At 43.7% G+C, this 18526-nt stretch overlaps 1 protein-coding gene across 1 annotated transcript in view; it reads left to right on the top strand.

Annotated features, from left to right (window-relative positions):
• Positions 1-5379, top strand: part of LOC146797683 (uncharacterized) — a 115082-nt gene extending 109703 nt beyond the window's left edge. Inside the window, exon 2 of the mRNA XM_085627630.1 lies at positions 4939-5379. Within this exon, the coding sequence (XP_085483756.1) occupies positions 4939-5379 (441 nt within the window). The remainder of the gene's footprint in view (positions 1-4938) is intronic.
• The last annotated feature ends 13147 nt before the right edge of the window (positions 5380-18526 follow it).

Raw genomic sequence — 18526 nt, 5'->3', positions numbered from 1 at the left:
TATTCTCCATTTTTTTCTGGCACTTGTGATGAATATGACTGTAACCTACTGTTTTGCCGTATGCAAATATCTTTTCTCTTTTTATACATTCATATAACAGGATCGTTTTATACTTCTCATGTTTAGTCTCCATCAATTGATGGTCCATGTCATTTTGCACTAGTAGCATTTGTCACCTTAGGTTATCTAGTACTGTTGCATCATGCACTTTATCTGATACTATATCTAGAATATAGAGTTCTAGAGTTGGACTAGTTCCAACAGCATCTGTCACTTTAGGTTATCTAGTACTGTTGCATTATGCACTTTATCTGATACTATACTCTGAATATAGAGTTCTAAAGTTGAATTAGCACTAGTAGCATCTGTCACTTTATGTTATCAAGTACTGTTGCATCTTTGCACTTTATTTTGATTTTATATTCAAAACATAGAGCTGGACAATTGTAGTTGTATGATCGTCTTACCTCTGCATCAAATAGCATTAATCACTCTATGTCCTCCAAATATTATAGCATTTATGCACTTCTATATATGATTTTTTTTGTTGGACAATTGTGAAGGCGACTGTTAATTTTTTCCCCCATGAAGGGTTTTGATTACACTTTATAACACGGTGAGCACTTTATATAAATAACAATAGGGCTTAAGACATCAGGTTTTTTTGACGCCAGGGAAATAGATATATATGAAATATTTCCTACTGATAACGTCATAGGCATTTAGGCTTGCATTTGTCAGTTATAATGTGATTGAATATATGAAACTGCAAAAAATTGATTTTTTGTTTTAACGCATTGTATGTACAAGGAATCTCCTGATGTCTCAGTATGTTTTCTATGTCCATTGTAAATTTGTCTGCACTTGCACTTTAAATAGTGGGCCTGCACTAATGCGTGGTCAGGTGATCAAGGCCGCTGTGACGGCCGAAACGCGTCCTGACATCTTTGCTGGGGTTAATTACTGAATAAACTGTTTGGCACTTCAAGAGGTCTGCGCCCGTGATTCCCTCTCAGGGAGCTTCCATTGCGAGTTGTTGATAAATATATATATATATATATATATATATATATATATATATATATATATATATATATATGACTCACTACCTCTCATAAGGAGTTGGAGCATTTTACAGCCAGTAGCATGCTACTCTACTCCTGAGCCCAAAGTTTATTGCTCATTGGTTATTTTTGTTACTGGGATTTGTCTTGTGCTCTCAAGTAAATAATTCCATGGCTTTACTCTGGTTTCCATGTGGTAGATTACATTAATTAGAGTTAGGTGTGATCATTAGTGGGGGCTGTAGGAAAGTGGAGTATTATGTAGTGATGCTGGTTAGGCTTCCCCATGCAATACTGTCACAAACCCCAAAGATGGTTCTTGGATTCACACTAATAAAACCTTAGCTCAGTCCTGGTAGTGTGGCAAAGAGCAGTCAAGCTGTACTAGATGAATATGTGTTAAGCATTTCAGAGTACCAACATGGACAATAAGTAATTGACTCAACTCAAGGGAAATCCAAAGCCAATTTATAAAAATAGAGTGTAATTTTACCTTAATTTAGAAACCAAAATGAACAAAATAGCATACACATAACCGGAGTCATGAGGTTTACAAGCAAACATAAATCACACCAATTCAATACTGCAGAAATTTTGCATTGCGATCAATGATAAAAAATGGTAGTGACAGTTAGTCACTTGCAGGTCGAATTGCATGATACCCTTGCAGGACACAGCAGTCAGTTAAATTTTATCGGGCCTGTAAGTCCGGGTGTAAAGTTGTCCTGGCTGTCCATGGTGCTGAATGTGACCTGTGGGGTGCTGCTGACGTCGGTTGAAGGTGTTGCAGAGCACCCTCTTGATGCAGCATCGGGTACAGGGGCTAGTTGATGGACTGGTGACCAACAAGCCTTGACAGCAGAAATTACAGCACAACTTCTTTGACGTCTGGAGGTCCAGGGGAACGTGTTAGCCGCCTGAAACTTCGTGGAAGGCAGCTCTACAGTTCCCACAATGCACTGGATCATCTGCTTTTGGGCTATCCCTTGGAGGGCCGGATAGTGTTGATTTACCTGCAGTTTGAAGGGGACTAGTGCCACTAGTCCAAGGGAGTCTAAGGTTGCTTCTGGCTCTCACAGGCGTCCCTCTGTCTGGGGGAACTGACCTAGGACGAGTCTAGTTCATGTAGTTCAAAGAGTGTTGCCACAGGTGCAGAGTATTCCTTTTTCCACTGACACAGGTCTCTTCTCTGTCCTCTTTGATGCAAGTTGGATCAGAACTGAGGTTCGGGTGCCAGGGGTGACCCTTAAATCCTAGATTTAGGAGAGTTAGGGGTATGGGAGCAAATAGCCAGTGGGCAGCTAGTCTGCCCTTGAGGTGACCAAATCCGGTGGTGTAGGTCACCTTTTCTACTCATAACCCACCATTTCTACCACTTTTAAAAATGGTAGAAGCCATCCTTAGGTGTACAGATCTGGCAGCTCACCCTGGAGGTGCAGGTAGCCTTCTGGGGGAGTACCCCTCCTGCATACCTAATATCCCGCCTGTCCAGGAGCAAATGTCCCAGGGGCAGGGTCATGGCTGTTTATTCCTTTGGGGGGGCAGCCCTGGTGCATATCAGAGGCAGTGTAGCCTTTGAAGCTCACTGCCTTAATGTGCCACTTCACTAGCCTTCCTGGGAGGGAGGGTGTATTACCCCCTTCCTGCCCAGGCCTTTGTTCTTTACTCCTGGGATTGATCACTGTGCGTGGCAGGAGGTCAGAATCCTGACTTGGCACCAGCCAGCGTAGGCTGCCAGCCAGAGCACACAAAAGCTGGGGCAAGCAGGCGGGCAACCTCTAAGATATCCACTTGAGTGCCTGCCACCTCGCCATTGGCACAAGATTCATGTCAGGGGGGATGAGACAAGTTGTTTGTTACCATAGGTGGTATCATAATGGAGCCAGTGACCCCAGGTCAGCCCGGGTACAAGCCCATGTTATCCTATGGACTGCCAATCACTTATAGTGGACTTTAATTATAAGGGTCACTATAGAGACATATAAGCTTGCACTTGCATGCTTACACCCTTAGTATACTGCACCCTGCCTCCTGGGTTCAGGAGGCCTTCTTTAGGGGTGACTTACATATACTAAACAAGTGCATTGACTTTGCCACGCATGGTGGTGGCAAAGTCAAAATGGAGCACTGTACACTATACACTGTTCCTGCAATCTGCAATGGCAGGCCTACTGTCAATAGTTTACTTGAGTCACTCAGGGTGGCACAAACATTGTTGAAAGTCCTGGGGACTCCTTAATCACCCATGCCCTGGGGACCACTGGTACCATATAGTAGGGACTTATAAGCGGGGTAAACTCCTTGTCAATTGGGGAGGTCAAGCCACACATAACAGTTTTAGGGAGAGAGCACTGGGGCTTAGTTAGCAGGCTTCAGTGCACTGTCAGAGTCAAAAACCAGTATCTAGTGGTCCAAATGGGGGGAAAAGCCCTGTTTTCTTACAGGGGCTATGTAAGTTCTTGCAAATGGATGATGGGTGAACAGGTAGGCTAGAGGAGTTGAGGCACTGTTAGGTTGCATGGATATGTTTTCAAAGAGTGGAAGTGGAAGAGGTTAGAGACAGGCAATAGTCATGAATTTTGGAATAAGGAAAACAAAGAGCAATCAACCTTTATAGACCACTCTGGAATTAGATTTCTAGTTTCAGGAAAATGGAGCATGTATTATCGGTACCCTGTAGCCATAAAGAAAGGCCACTATGGGTGCTACTACCTTGGTGAATGCTCTTGGTGTACATTGGAGTTCGAAGGGGAGTACCGAACAGTACAGGGGTATATGCCTTCATTTGTATATGAAACAAATTGGGGAATTACATTTTTAACTCAATTCACAGTTAGATCACCATTCGATTTTTCATTCTCTACCTCATCTCTGTTTCTCTACTTCACCTCTTTTCTCTCCATGCCTCATCTCTCTTTCTACCCTTGACTGTTCTCTCTCTACCTGGCTTTCTCTCTGTCTTACTACTCTCCTAACATGATAAGTCTTTCTATGCCTCTACTTCTGTTACCCTTCCACTACCTCAATGCTCTCTATATACTTCTCCCTATAACGTGACCTCTGTTTACCTCTACCTCTCCCTGCTGCTACCTCTCACTCACTAACCTCATTTTGTTTTGCAGCTTCCTCTCTCTATTGTCCCGATGGGGGAACTGCACTCTTGTTCCTCTCTCTACTTTTTCTTCTCTCCATATCTAGCTCTCTGTATCCCTCTAAAACCATATCAATCTCTCTACCTCTCCTTCTCATCAATCTCTTCCTCTTTCCACCTCTCTTTATCACACATCTCTCCCTGCTTCACCTATCTCTCTACCTCAGCTCTCTCTCCCCCTTCTCCCTGTACTTCATCTCTCTTGCTATACTGTTCTCTTTACTTCTATGTTTTTCTCCTGTCTCACACCACTCACCAATTTGGTACTCAGCAGAATCAGTGGTAATTGTCTAGCCAGAGAAGTGTACATACATAAATAGGAGAGGAATAAGAAGGCAGGGGAAAGGAACTAAGATGAAACTGATCAGATTTCATGCAATGGAGTTGTGAAAATTCTCTGTGCTTTGCTTTGATTTGCATGGTGATAGCATGAAAGTCAGTCGTAAAGGGGGATTTATTTATTTATTTATTTGCATGTTATAGCTCTAGAAGGGAACCACATGTATCATATAGGAGTCCAGAACAAGGTTTATGAAATGGAAGAGATCCTAATTAATTATAGTTGGGATCACTAGCCTATCAGACTTAAGCCAATTTGATCTGCATAATGCCCTACTCTGATTCTTGACGGTGTGACCCAAGACATATAAAGCCCGAATTAAAGCTAGCTGCTAGGTTCCTGTATGTTACCCTGCTAAAGGTACTCCTTTCTTTCTGTTACAGCTTTGTGATGCCAAGGAGTCTATTGCCTACTTGAGTCAAAAGGTGGCAGAACTGGAATCTGAAAACTCCCAGAAAGAAGCTGAAATCAATGTCTTGGCGGTAGAGTTGACTGAGTCTAAGAGTCTTCTGCGTGAAAAAAGCTACGAGATGGTACACGTGAAAATGCTTGTAAGGAACTTGAGAAAACAACTTCAGAGGAAGCAGAGGGAACTGGCACATAAGTCAAGCACTGAGGCAAATTGTCCTGATCCAGAGCACACTAAATCTCACAGTGAGAGACGCCGTCATCAAGTGGAGCGTTTTCAGCCTCGCGGCAAGATGAACAATTGTGCCGTTGAATGTCCCGAGTCTGAATTCGAGATAGGTGGTCCTTTCAAGGAGAATCCTGTAACACCAGTGGCAAAGAATTCAAATAATTCCAGTATCTGCACTCTCTTCTGAATATAGTGGGGGACAATTAACTATTAGGATTCTCAGCTCTGTTTTAGATTTGTTAGAGATGCTATTTAATGCTGATGGCTTTTGAAAATGTATGTTTCTTATAGATTGATAATACTGAAAATATTGTATTGTATTTTTATTCTGTTATTACTATACCGCTTACACTCTCATGTATCCAAGCAAAGTAATAGCAGGGTGTATTCCATTCAATGATTTTGGCATGCACATCTTTGACATAATCCAGACTTTTCCATTCATAACTAATTCATTTTATGGAAGATCTACCAGTTATATGTAATACAGTCATCTTTTACAATGTTGAGTACATTATTGTCGAGTTGAAATTGTCATGGCAATAATGCTGTGTCCTTTATTATTAACAATTCCAAAAATATAGAATTTTTTAAAAGTTGTTTTTATTATGTGCATTCTTTGATTGATCTAATTGTACTCTAATAACCCATTAATACCCCAAATGCTTTTCATCCCTAAACCCTTTACTGCTACATTCTCATAACCCTAAAAGCCCTTACTACTCCTTAATGTTACCCTTCTTTTAACCCCAAAAATCCCATTCTGTCCTTAGAGGGCATCGATTCTGAATGCCAATCATGCACATACGGAATTTTGGATGAATGCACAGATATATGAAGTAAGTGCTAAGGGAGTTTTGGTTACTTATCTGTGTAAGATCTCACTAGGCATTTATGGAGGTTGAATCTCATTGAGTCTCTTGAAATATGTTTTAGCTGGACTCCGTCCTTATGACATACTCGTATTCCGTTTGGACACTTAGGGGAAGATTTCAATGTCGGTCGAAAAGGCTCCGACTGACAGGTGGATTCTCTAGACCATTTCAAAACCCTTCCGACTAGTAAATGATGCCCCTGGTACCTATGACATTGGGAATGAAGAGGGCCAACTAGGGCTGCAGCAAAATGTGTGCCACCCTAGGGACCCCTCACCAATCTCATGCAAACTACCATTGCAGGCTGTGTGTCTTAGTGCAGAGAATTCTGAAGAGTTGGCATGACACACATCCCTGTGTACCATGCTCACAGACACTACACAAGGCATAGGCAAGTCACCCTACTGCAGGCCTTGCCGGCCTTACATCCCTAAGGCAGGGTGCGCTGTATCCCATGTGGTGACATATCCGCATATGATCCTATAATAAATAAGTCTATTCTTGGATATTGTAAGTGCACAGGGAAACCATAGAGAGTACATGGGCTGGATACTTGCCCTTGTGAGTTTCAGAGCTCCATGAAGGCTTCACTCTACCCTAAGATGTTTGGTACTAAACACCTTGTCTTAAATCCTCACTCATGCCGGTGTTGGATTTATTAATAAATGCACACAGGAGAAACCTTAGAGAGTCCCCTGAAACGCCTCCAAGCACTGGTGTTGTCTCTGACTAGTCTTAGCCAGCCTGCCACCACCAGATGTGTTTCTAACCTCATGGGTGACGGCCAGCACTCTCATAAGCCAGAAACAAAGCCTGCTCAGGGCTCACACCTCCCCCAGGCCAGGATGGCCATCCAAGGCGGGAAGCTTCAAAGGCGATGCTGCCTTTGAAATGTGCCTAGGCATCTCCAGATAGTGGAGGATGCCAATCGCCCTATCCTGCTCCCACATTTGGCGGAAGGACAAGCGGGAGAATTAGTAAAATTAGGAGATGGGTTCCCATTGGGCCATTGCGGCAGGTGATGTGGAGCTCACTTTTTATTTCCCACCATCTCGGTTTGAGAGGGAACTAGCTAATTAGGGTCAGGGTACTGCCCCTTCCCAGAAGAAGTGGTCACTTAAAGGGACACCCTAAAGGTAGGTAGCCCATTGGCTACTACCTGTCACCCCTTTTAACTCCCCAAAATCTAGTATTTAGGTGGCATCCCTGGACCTTGCAACTGAGATTCGATGGACACAAAGAAGATAAGGAAAAAGAAGAGCTGCTGACCCGAGGACGGAAGCTGTGGTCTGCAGAAATTCGATGCAAACCCTGCCTGCTGCTGCTGCCCTAAGTACTCTCCAGTCGTGGTGGGCTGTCTTGTCCTCCGACTGTGAGGACTCCAACAACCCCAGAGTCACTCCAGCCTTCGACAATTAACCAAAGAACTCCCTTGGAGTGAAGGTACTAATGCCCTGCAGTCCACAGGCATCGAGCATGCAGAATTCGGTTGCCTGAGTTGCTGCTTCACAGTGACTCCGACGCAGCTCCATTAGCGGACGGTTTTGTGGACAAGTGGCAGGGTGGGTTGAAGTTCATAGGGGTCATGGGTGAGCAAAATAAATCAAAATAATAATTTGAAAAAACGTACCTGCAGCCGGCTGCGTCACGCTCTTCTGCTCCTCTTCTTCAGGCACAGGCTCCCAGTCTGCCCTGCAGCCAATCCTGAAGCTGCTCTCATGCTTGAGAGCATCTTCACGAGTACCCTCCATTTGCACTCTCAGACAAACTGGGAGTCTGTGCCTGCTCTCTCCAACCCTGCAAAGCAGCTGGGTTGGAGAGAGCATCAATGCTCATGATGGTTTGGCTGGCCTGAGACAGTCGGCCAAACCATCATGCTCACTGAAGGCACTGCACTACCACTCCTCCTGTCATCTCTGTGGCACCGCCCCCAAGACTCGGCAGGAAAGGAAAAATAAAACAAGTGTTTACTATTGTTTTATTTTTCCTTTCCTGCCATTTTTGGGGGGTGATGCTCCTCCGCCATAGAGGAGGAGGCACCGCTCCGCAGCACTCGAACCAAAAGTGGTACACCAGCTCCGGAGGATCAAATCTGTCTCCCCTCTAAGTGTGGAGACACCAGAATCAACAGGAGCTGTGCTGCACCAGACCATCTGCAGCATTCACCAATACGAAGAGTCCAATCTGGACTCCAACTACCCAAGAAGCAAGCACTCATTGAGGGACGTCGAGACTCCTGAGACCCACTTCGCAAGTGGCCCAGGTGTTCCGAAATAACCTCTCCAAGCTGGCTGCTCCTGACCACAAGGACATCTAGACGTGCGTCGCCCGGCTGACCTATCTGCTCTGCATCCAGCCCATCCGACCTGCTTACCGAAGAACCAGCTGTTCTCCCATGGTTCTGCGGCCCTTGCAACCTGCTCCTTCGGTTGGGATCCCTCTGACTTGCTCCCCTTCTTCGTAGCACACCAGCTACCAATGACCTCAGCTCCCTACTACCAGTCGCATCTGAGATGCTTCCATAAATCCGCTGGTAAAACATTGGACCTGTCCTTTCTAGTTACCTAAACCCTGAAAGTGAACCTCGAAATCCAACTGTGTAATTTTATATACATTTTTCTATTTTCTCCTATTGACTTCAATAATGCGTAATTGCACACAAAAGTGATTTATTTTGCAAACTAGAAAAATTCATATCTCAAAAAGTACTTACTGTAGAACAAAGTTCTTTGGTCTGAAAAAAATGACATAAAAATTGGTGTCATTTTCACTGTATTCTTGAGTATGTGTATGAATTATTGCCTGGATGAGTACACTGCCCACCCACACTACCACAAATAGAGCATTAGTACTATCTACTTTTGCCTCTGTGTACCAATTTGGGTCTCACTGGACTCTATGGCCAATGTACTTCATTTTAGTCGCAAGAATTTTTATATTTTAAAAATATATGTAATCATGAATACTTACATTTACTTACCTACAGTATAAAGGAGCCTGTGATGAAAATGTATTAAAAATGTTCCTGTAATGTAGTGACTTCCAATATAGTGCCTGTGAAGGAGTGACCACAGATGTTGTGCCCTGAGTGTGATTGTATGACCCAACATTGAAAAAAACTATGTTGACATGCACAAATATTGCGCCAAAAAAATATATAAAGCAAAAATATTGCATCTCTCTTTTTAAACAGTACACACCAATATCAACGACAAAATTATTGCAGAAAAAGGTATGTAAAATACAACAAGGTTGTTAACAAAAATAGAGAAATAACACATTACTCTTACACTACGGACTGCGGACTGGTTGCTCAAGAGCAGGAATTGGAATTCACTGAATTCTAAAACCTTTAATGATGCCCTTAGCTGTAATTTACCCCCCCCCCCCAGATGCCAATGTTAATCTTTCAAATTCCCAGATTGAAAAGTGGATAATGTCAGCAGTAGAGGAAGCTGTACCTTGGTCATCAGGGAACCAAAGCCCAATAGCAGAGCAATCTGCTCCCTGGTTCACAGAGCAACTCCAGGTAGAAAAGAAAAGTGTGTAAACGCCTGAAGAGCATTTGGAGAAGATATTAAAAGCTGGATAGCAAAAACACTTATAAAGAAAAATTAAAAAATATCATGTACTGATTAGAAAAACTAGATGGAATTTCTACACTAACAAAATTGAATCAGCAAACAACTCATCGATAGAACTTTATTCTATTCTGAAATCGCTGTCTTCCCTGAATCGTACTAGGGCGCCGCCCCCAGCGTGGGTGGAGAATTGCAACAAGTTGCGCACTACTTTGCACTCAAAGTGGATAAAATGTATGAATCTTTCCCAGTGGAAACTAGAAACCCTTTGAGTGTCAATGCTTTACCAACTGATTCAGACAAAGCCTTCAGCCTTAAAGAATTAATAGTCCCGAACATAGACAGTCTGAAGAAGCTGGCTCACAGTATCAAATCAGGTTCACCTTCTGACCCTGCTCCACCTAAGGCTCTAATGCAATGGTTCAATATGATTGTTCCATCTATCCAACAACTACTTGCCCTCTCCTTCAGTTCTGGAGAGGTTCAGTTGAAATGGAAACAAGCTATTATTATAGCTAGCGCTACAAAAAAAGTGCTCGAGTGATTATATGGCTCTAGATAATCTATGTCCCAACTCCCTACTCCCTACTCCCGACCATTGCCAAACTAGCAGAGAAGGTGGGTAACAACCAACTTACGAACTACATCACCACGAATGATCTCTATCACTCCTCTCAATTGGGCTTTAGGTCTACCTACACGACAGAATCAGCCCTCCTATTAGCCGCTGAAACTATAAGGCAATCCCCTGACGCAGGTCTCAAAGCTGCACTGATCCTCCTGGATTTAAGCACAGCCTTTGACACGGTTTGCCACAATCTCCTTTCCCAAAGACTTAGCAGCTGTGGGATTGTAGGCTCCACGCTCCGATGGCTATGTTCCTATCTCCACAATCGCAGTTTTCAGGTTTCTCAAAAGCCTTTTTTTCAGAAAGTGTGCCCCTAGCGCAAGGTGTCCCCCAGGGCTCTATTTTAAGTCCATCTTTGTTTAACCTATACATTGGCCCACTTGCAGAAATTGTGCAACGCCACAAGGTGACTATTGTGTCATATGCTGATGACGCACAGCTGATAGCCACTCTATCTCAGAACCCGAAAGCTATGGCTTCTCGCTTCTCTCTCTGCCTAGAAAAACTAGAAACATGAATGGCCAATCATTGCCTCAAGCTAAATAGCAATAAGACGGAGGTATTGATTTTAGGGAAGCCCTGCTATATGGTCCTTGGCATGGTGGGTCACTGCCCTGGGTCAGGTCCATCCCAAAATCTTGGGATCTGGTTTGAGACAGATCTCTTGTTTGACCACCAAACTAGAATAGGTGCTGGCAAATGTTTTGCCATTCTTAAAATGCGAAGAAAATTGGTTGACCTTCTACCTCTATCAGCCAGAAAGACTACTGTGCATTCATTGGTCACATGAAAATTGGACTATGGGAAGTCCTCTACCTGGGGGCCAACAAAGGGAGCCTGAGGAGACTCCAACACATTCAAAACGCAGCAGCTCGCCTGATACTAGGTCTCCCCAGAAGATCCTCAGTCTCTAAAGTACTGACGACCTTACACTGGCTTCCAGTAGCACAAAGAATCACGTTCAAAGCAATATGTTATTGCCACAAAATTTGGTGGAACAGGGGACCCAGTTACCTGCAATCTCTAATCACGCACTATTGCCCATCACGTACTCTACGATCTACAGGTTAAGGATCCCAGAATCCAGGAAGCCAGAATGGGTGCTCACTCTTTCATATACTTAGCTGCTAAAGCTTGGAATGCTCTACTGATTTCGCTGAAAGCATGTTCGAATGAACAAACTTTCCGCGAAGACCTATAAACATGGCTGTATGGGTCTATACCATAAATCTCAAGGCTGTCTTTTGATCTCTTCCGCAACCCTGGATGTCTTGCTTTTAGCGCAGGGACACGAATTTCGTAGCGCACGCTGCATCACAAAATGCGATGCAGCGCGCGCTACGAAATTCTTTTTATTTATTTAATTGTTTACTTACCTCCAATTATCCATATTCCGGTGTTTAGTACCCCCACCCTGCCCCTCCCCCGCCCCGCCTTTCCACCCCACGGAACTCCCTCCACGGACAGCGGCTGAGTCCCAAACATTTCTGATGAATGAAAGGACAAATAACATGCAAAAAAAACAGAGAATAACAGAAACCCCAAAATGAGTGCAATAATCCAAGGAATCCATCTAAAACCTGAAGAATTCAAAAACAATAAATAAATGCTCGTGGAAAACTGAAAAATCAAGGAAACATACAAAATATAATTTTTGGTACATAATAACCAAATCTTTTTCCTTGAAAAATAATCAAATGTATCTAGGTTAAGGACAAAGTCCAATGTCCAAAAATAATAGCCTGGAGAGGAAAAAACATATAAAACTAGCCAAAAACACATGCAACCCTAGTATAAAGCAAATAACAGTAAAATGTTAAATACATAGAACATACATATAAAATACACATAAACATTACACTTCACAATAAGGCCAGCTGCCCTCGATAATGCAATAAAACAACATTCAATTGCAAAGACTAGCCTAAATCGAAACACCCACCCACTACCACCACTAAACCCTTAGAAAATGAGTAATCTTATCTAAACCAGGAGCCTCCAATCAAGAGCAAGAGAAGCACCTTATACTTAAGAGAACAGACAAGTTCCTGCACGTTCAGGGTCAAGTGCCTGAGACTCTGTGCACCAACTAAAAGTAATTCACTGAGGTATAAAACCACATGGTTATTCACACATGAAAATAGGAGGATGGCGAGAGGATGTGACCAAACGGCTACAGCGGTCGACCTAGGATCTGGGGAACTGGGTTCAAGTCTGGGCAAGGACGCTCAGCATCCCGTTATTCTGAGCAAATCGCGTAATCTCCTCGTGCCTAACAAATAAGAATATGTCTGTCTGTAACACAACTGGTGCTCATGTTAAGTGCTCTGATACCTTCTGTCGAGTTTGCGCTATATAAAACTAAAAGAAAGACAATAGCCCTTGCTAATATTTGTTTATAGCATGATGTGAAGCCATTGTTTTCCTCCACAGCAAAACAGCCTGCAAGCATCCCAACATCATTATACCAATCTCACAAACATCAGTCCTCCCCTTTACCACTCAGAGTGTTAACTTCAGATGGAGTATCACCCAAGGTTCTACACGTAGTATCTGGTGTCTCTGGACAGGATTATTACTGGTCCGGAGACTCTGAGCCCCATTTCACTGCATGCAAATCCACACCTAGGAGAACTTCTGCAAGGACAGAAAACTCTGAGTAGGCAAAACATGTCAATGGTTTTGACCCTAGAATCAGGCAAAGACTTGCAAAATTAGACCCAGTCCCTCAGGTGTGTGTGTTTATTCCTCATGTTGAGGACAAATCGCATAACTGTTGGATTGTGGTGTTGGGATACCAGCTGGAATTATATATTCATGTCACCTCGAATGACCACACCAAAATCCAGCAAAACTGTAATGAGGGCCAACATGAAGCAAGAATAGAAAAACTGAGAATTTACCAGAGTCCCCACATGCCCCAGACCAGTGGAAACAGCAGCTCATTTAAAATCACCTCATTTTGGCAACGCTAATGTGGTTTTTGGGACCTAGAAGCAACAATGAAAAAACAGGCCTGCTAAGAACCAATGGCTCTTATCCACTACTCATATCTTTTCAGCATCTTTTTCAAAGGCTTCCCTGTCACAATGCTCATACCTCTTTCTTTCAGCTCAATTGTCCTTCTGATGTAGAGCTTGCACTCACTTGTCTTCATCTTGCCCTGCAGAGTGCATGGAGGGAGACTGATCTACCTTGCTGCCGCTAAAAACCAGCTCCCTTAACGATTATTCTCTTGAGGATATAAGAATCATTGAAATTTGAAAATGTAAAGGCAGCTTAAAGAAGAAGCGTCAACGTTGTCACGCATGTCATGTTTTCTTTATTTCAATTCTCTCTAACAGTGTTGCTTTGAAAAATCCTGATAAGTACATGGGCAGTTACCTTTGTATGAAATATTGGTGTATTTTTTTGCGACAGCAACATTTTTATCTCTTCATCTGGAAAGGAGGAAGATGGTCATGGTGCTACAACTGAGCTCTTGCTTTATTTATGCATATGTCTTTGAACTGGGCTTGGAAAGATTCATCCTGATCCAGTGGTGCTGGATGACTTTTCAGAGCGGGATTGCTGAATAATGTTATATCACTGAAATCATACAGATTGTGAAAATCCAAGCAGGAGAGTGGCAATGGTGTGGCACAGGGTTCTCCACAATCGCTCCTTGGGGGCCGCATCCATTTAACGAAATCGGGATATGCTAAAAATCTGGCATGGATCCGGCCTTAAAGGACCGACTTTTGAGAACCCTGGTGTGGTATTTAACTGAAGATGTATTTTGGAGCACTGGTGAGGTAGCGCACTGTCATTTATAGACAGCACGTTTTCCTTTGAAATGGTCTCTAAATATGCATAGACATGTAGTTTTACAAGTAAAACGATATGATGCAAAACCGATAATGCTTGGAAATTGAGTTTCATCGAATATTTATAATTTGCGCATCACCAAGTGTGTTGGTTTGTTTTGATCCTAGTAAAATCTGTGCTTCCATCACATTTCAGAATTACAAAAAATGTGCTTCACTTGTGCTTTCCTAAATGCGAATATAATTTGATGCATATAGTTAATTTGGTATTTAAATGTTATTGTGTGTTAGAAAAAAATCTGACATCCTACAGACTTTCCTTTAACTTTCTGTACCATAGTTGGATTGTCATCAAGATCACTTTTCCAAAATCCTCTCACTATGCAGTCAGAGAAATAGCCTAAAATTTGGACATTTTCATTTGTATGCCCAGCAAATGTGACAAGATAAACACAAAATGTGAAGGCATCTCTATTGCTCATTCACCTTCTGAACTCCAGCACGATTATTCCTGGGGGTGCTACAGCACCCCTGGCACCCCTACTTCCAGCGCATATGTTCTGATCCATATCTGCCATTCTGGCTATGATTCCCCACACACAAAGTTATTGGTGGCAGTGCAGCACATCTGGAAGGGGATGCCTCTTTGCAGACTGATATCACTGAAGATGTATCAAATATGAGAATATATATTAGAAAACTCCACATATAGCTACAGGGATACAACTAAGATTTGTTCCAACCAACAGCAAATTCACTCATTTGGAGTTTCACATTGTAATGCTTTGACTCTGTATTGGTCATACTTGTTCTACAGCTTGGATTAATTATTCTTTAAACATTCTGCCTCTTTAAAACGGATCCCACAATACTGTAATTCTTCTTCCCCTCATCACCTCTCCATGCTTCCATTATTTTCTTCTCTCTTCTCTTCCTATGTTTCCAGACGCTCATACTTTGGGTGTTACCTTTCACTCTTCTCTTTCATTCTCTGATGACATACACAGGCTTGAAATCTAATTCATCCAGAAAATGTATTTTGATTACCTCTTAAGATGAAAAAATGATCAGTTGTACACTTACCACCCAATCATTTTGCCTATTTACTGTCACTCTATTGCTATTCTTTGCTTTTTCTTTCCATACTCTCCATGTACTTGAACTCAAACATGCATTACAACCTGATTCAATTAACAAAATACCTATCCTTTTCACTCTATCTCTGGTTGCCTATTCGTAAAATCTGTAGATGGTAGCCTGGAGATCAGCCTTTTGTACACAAGTGCATGCCTTGTGTGGCGTTTCTTCATGAGTGACTTGACACCAATAAAGAAAAGGTATGTCACAATACACTTAAATACAAAAGAGAGTGTTACAACATGTCCCAGGCTCTTGCCATTTTTGCCCCATGTCCTTCCACAAAACATAGTTATAGATTTCATAATGACGCTGTTTGTGTGGCCAGACCACTAGATGGTTCCAGACGTCAAGTTTTCTTTTTCACTAAAGTACATTTTTTTTGTGTTCAAAGAGTTTTATTAATTTTTGCAGACAGAGTTGTACAGTGGTAAAAGGAAAAAAATTGTACAGACAGAAAGTGTGGGGAACCATGCCTGAGACATCCAGATCGGAGTTACAAGGACCAAATAAGATCTCTGACATCAGACTTGAGCCATCACTCTGGGAATCAGAAGAAATTGTGGGAATGGATAGGCCTGACCTATTGTCCAGTCCTGCAGGAGAGTGTCCACCACCGAGGCACCCAGATCCGGTCTCCAGCTGACATACTGTGGCAGTTGTGCTTTCAGTCTGGGGGCAAGCATGTCCATGTTGCACGGATCCCAACGATCCATCAGGGACCGAAAGACCGCTGGGTCCAGCTGCCAGTTGCTGGAATCCTTGAAGTGACTGGAGTTCCAGTCTACCACTGTGTTCTGAGACCCCGGTAGGTTCTTAGCCGTCACTGAAATCTGGCGAAGAAGGCAGTAGTGCCAAAAGTACTTGGCCAGCTTCCCTAACACTCTTGATCATGTACCCCCCAATCTATTGATATATTGGAATGCAGGTGTATTGTCCATCCTCAGAAGTACGCAGCATGAGACTTTGTCCAGTGTCAGGGGTCAGATTGCAAACAACCCTGTGAGAAGTTTCAGGCAGTTGATGTGCCAACTCAACTCAACTGCTCCTCAGTCCATCTGCCTCCCAAGGAGATCGCACCACATCTGGCACCCCAGCCCTGCCGGCTGGCATCCGACTCTATTATCAGGTCCAGGAGAGATCTGAAGATCACCCGTCAGTTCCATGCCTCTATATGGACTATCCACCATTGCAGTTCTGTTCTGGCCGCCGCCATCAAGGAAACAAGTTCCGAAAAGGTGAGGTCCCTCCGTAGATGAGTCGCCTTTAATCGCTGTAATGCCCTGTAGTTCAGAGGGCCTGGCAAGATGGCTTGAATCAAACATGACAATAAACCAACTATCCTGGTCAACTGCCTGAGGGAGATCCTGCCCCTTCTCAAGACCTTGATAATTGTTTTCTTGATCCTGAGGATTTTCAACTCCGGGAGGTTCAGCATGGTTGATCTGGTATCTATGTGGAACCCCAGAAAGGTCATGGTCTGCATCGGAGTCAATTCTTACTTCTGACTGGTGATGATGAATCCCAAATCCTGGAGGAGCGCAGTAGTTGTGCTCAAGCATGACAACAGTTGAGTGCACGATTGATCCATCAGGAGGATGTCGTTGAGCTATATAATCAACCTTATTCCTTTTGTTATTAGAGCCTCCACCACCGGTTTGAGGAGCTTCGTGAAGTACCATGGCGCTGAGGAAAGTCTGAACTGGAGAGTTTGAAACTCGAAAATCTAGCCCACCACTCAAATTGCAGAAAACGGCGATGTGGGGGAAATACGGGGATAGTGAGGTACGAGTCCTTGAGTTCCAGATGCACTAACCAGTCGTCCTGTAGCAAGTGATCCCTCAGGAGGTGAATGACCTCCATCTTGAAGTGGCGGTAGACCAGCCACTCATTGAAGTCTCTTAGGTTGATTACTGAGCGAAACCCCTTGTTCTTCTTTACTACTAAGAAAAGATTGCTGATGAAACTGCAAGGGTGTAGTACTGACCTCGAAATCGCTGCTTTGGTGAGAAGTTCCTGCACCTCAGAGTCAATTAGGCCCGTTTCCTGCTCCAAAAAAATCAAGGGACGCAGCTTTACCATCTGAACCAGAGTTCCATAGAACTCTATGTGGTAGCCTTGTACCGTCTCCAGGACCCAAGCATCCAATGTGATCTCTGCCCACTTGTGTGTGAATAGTCTCAGCCTCCCCCAGTCTATGAGAGAAAGAGTCTTTGCGAGAAACAAAAAGTATTGCTTACCATTGAAACCTCCAGGAGCATTAGCCCCTGCTCGGGCGGTGCAGTTTACTCTGCCCTTTCTGCCTCTCCGGTTGGAAAGAAGGTTCCCTGCCTGCCGTTGTTCCATCTGTTGTTGAGGCGGGCAGGCCTTAGTTGGGGCCTGGCTGGAAAAAGCGGCCGGAGGAGCGACCCCTCCCTCATCCGTCCCCGGCAAAAACCTTTTTAATGGACATCTGTGCTTTGTCTAGCGCTGAGAAGGTGGCCACAAACGTCCTAAGCTCTTTCAAAAAAGGCTCACCAAACAAGTCGCCTCGTGCAACCGACCCTGCCACTGATAACACCAGCCGCCCCAGTTTAGGGTTTATCTTAATCAGAAGGTAACGTCTAGGGCACAGTTGGTGTTGTCTAAGAGGCAAAGAAGAAATCTCCTATTTGACTTATAGTTGCTTTGGTGCTCTGTCCCTTTGGTTTAAGGAGGGCCCCTCTCTTCTCTTTTTGTAATGTCTAAGAGGCACACCACCCTCTGCGCCCAGGTCACCACAGTATCAGTAGTTAAGGGAGTACCCGTTTGCCTCACCTGCTCTGCCAACTCAATGATTTTAGTCAGAGGTCCCACAACATCTGATAACTTATCTATCTTGACACTGCCTCCAGGAGCGGTCAATCCCCTTCTAGAGATCTTTCATGTACTTTGCAAAAAAGGTACACATCTTGAGGTCTATGTCACGGGTGGCCACCACTTTGCCCCCTAAGGCTGGCCTAGGGCACTCCACCTGCAATCAGGTGCGCACTTCTTTATCCAGGGGCCATCGTATTTTACTGGCCACATAATCTGACACATTTCCTTCGAGGGTGAATCCCTTTCAAAGGATCCGTAGGCAGCCATGCTCAGTTGCCTGGGTCTTTCTGAATTCTGCCTCTCATCAGAGGATCTGTCCTCATCTGTGTCACCCTTCCTTTGTTTGGAGGACCCCTCCTCAGGGTCAAAGTCCGGTGCGACAACGATGCTGATCTCCCTGGGGAAAAGCTCCTCCCAGTATGGTGCATTCTTTAACGTGCACGCACTCTTATGGAAGACTTCTCTCAGG

This window comes from Triturus cristatus, chromosome 9 (assembly GCF_964204655.1).
Source record: "Triturus cristatus chromosome 9, aTriCri1.1, whole genome shotgun sequence".
NCBI lineage: Eukaryota > Metazoa > Chordata > Amphibia > Caudata > Salamandridae > Triturus > Triturus cristatus.
The sequence above is the reverse complement of the archived record's forward strand: the minus strand, read 5'-3'. Positions and strand labels throughout refer to the sequence as shown.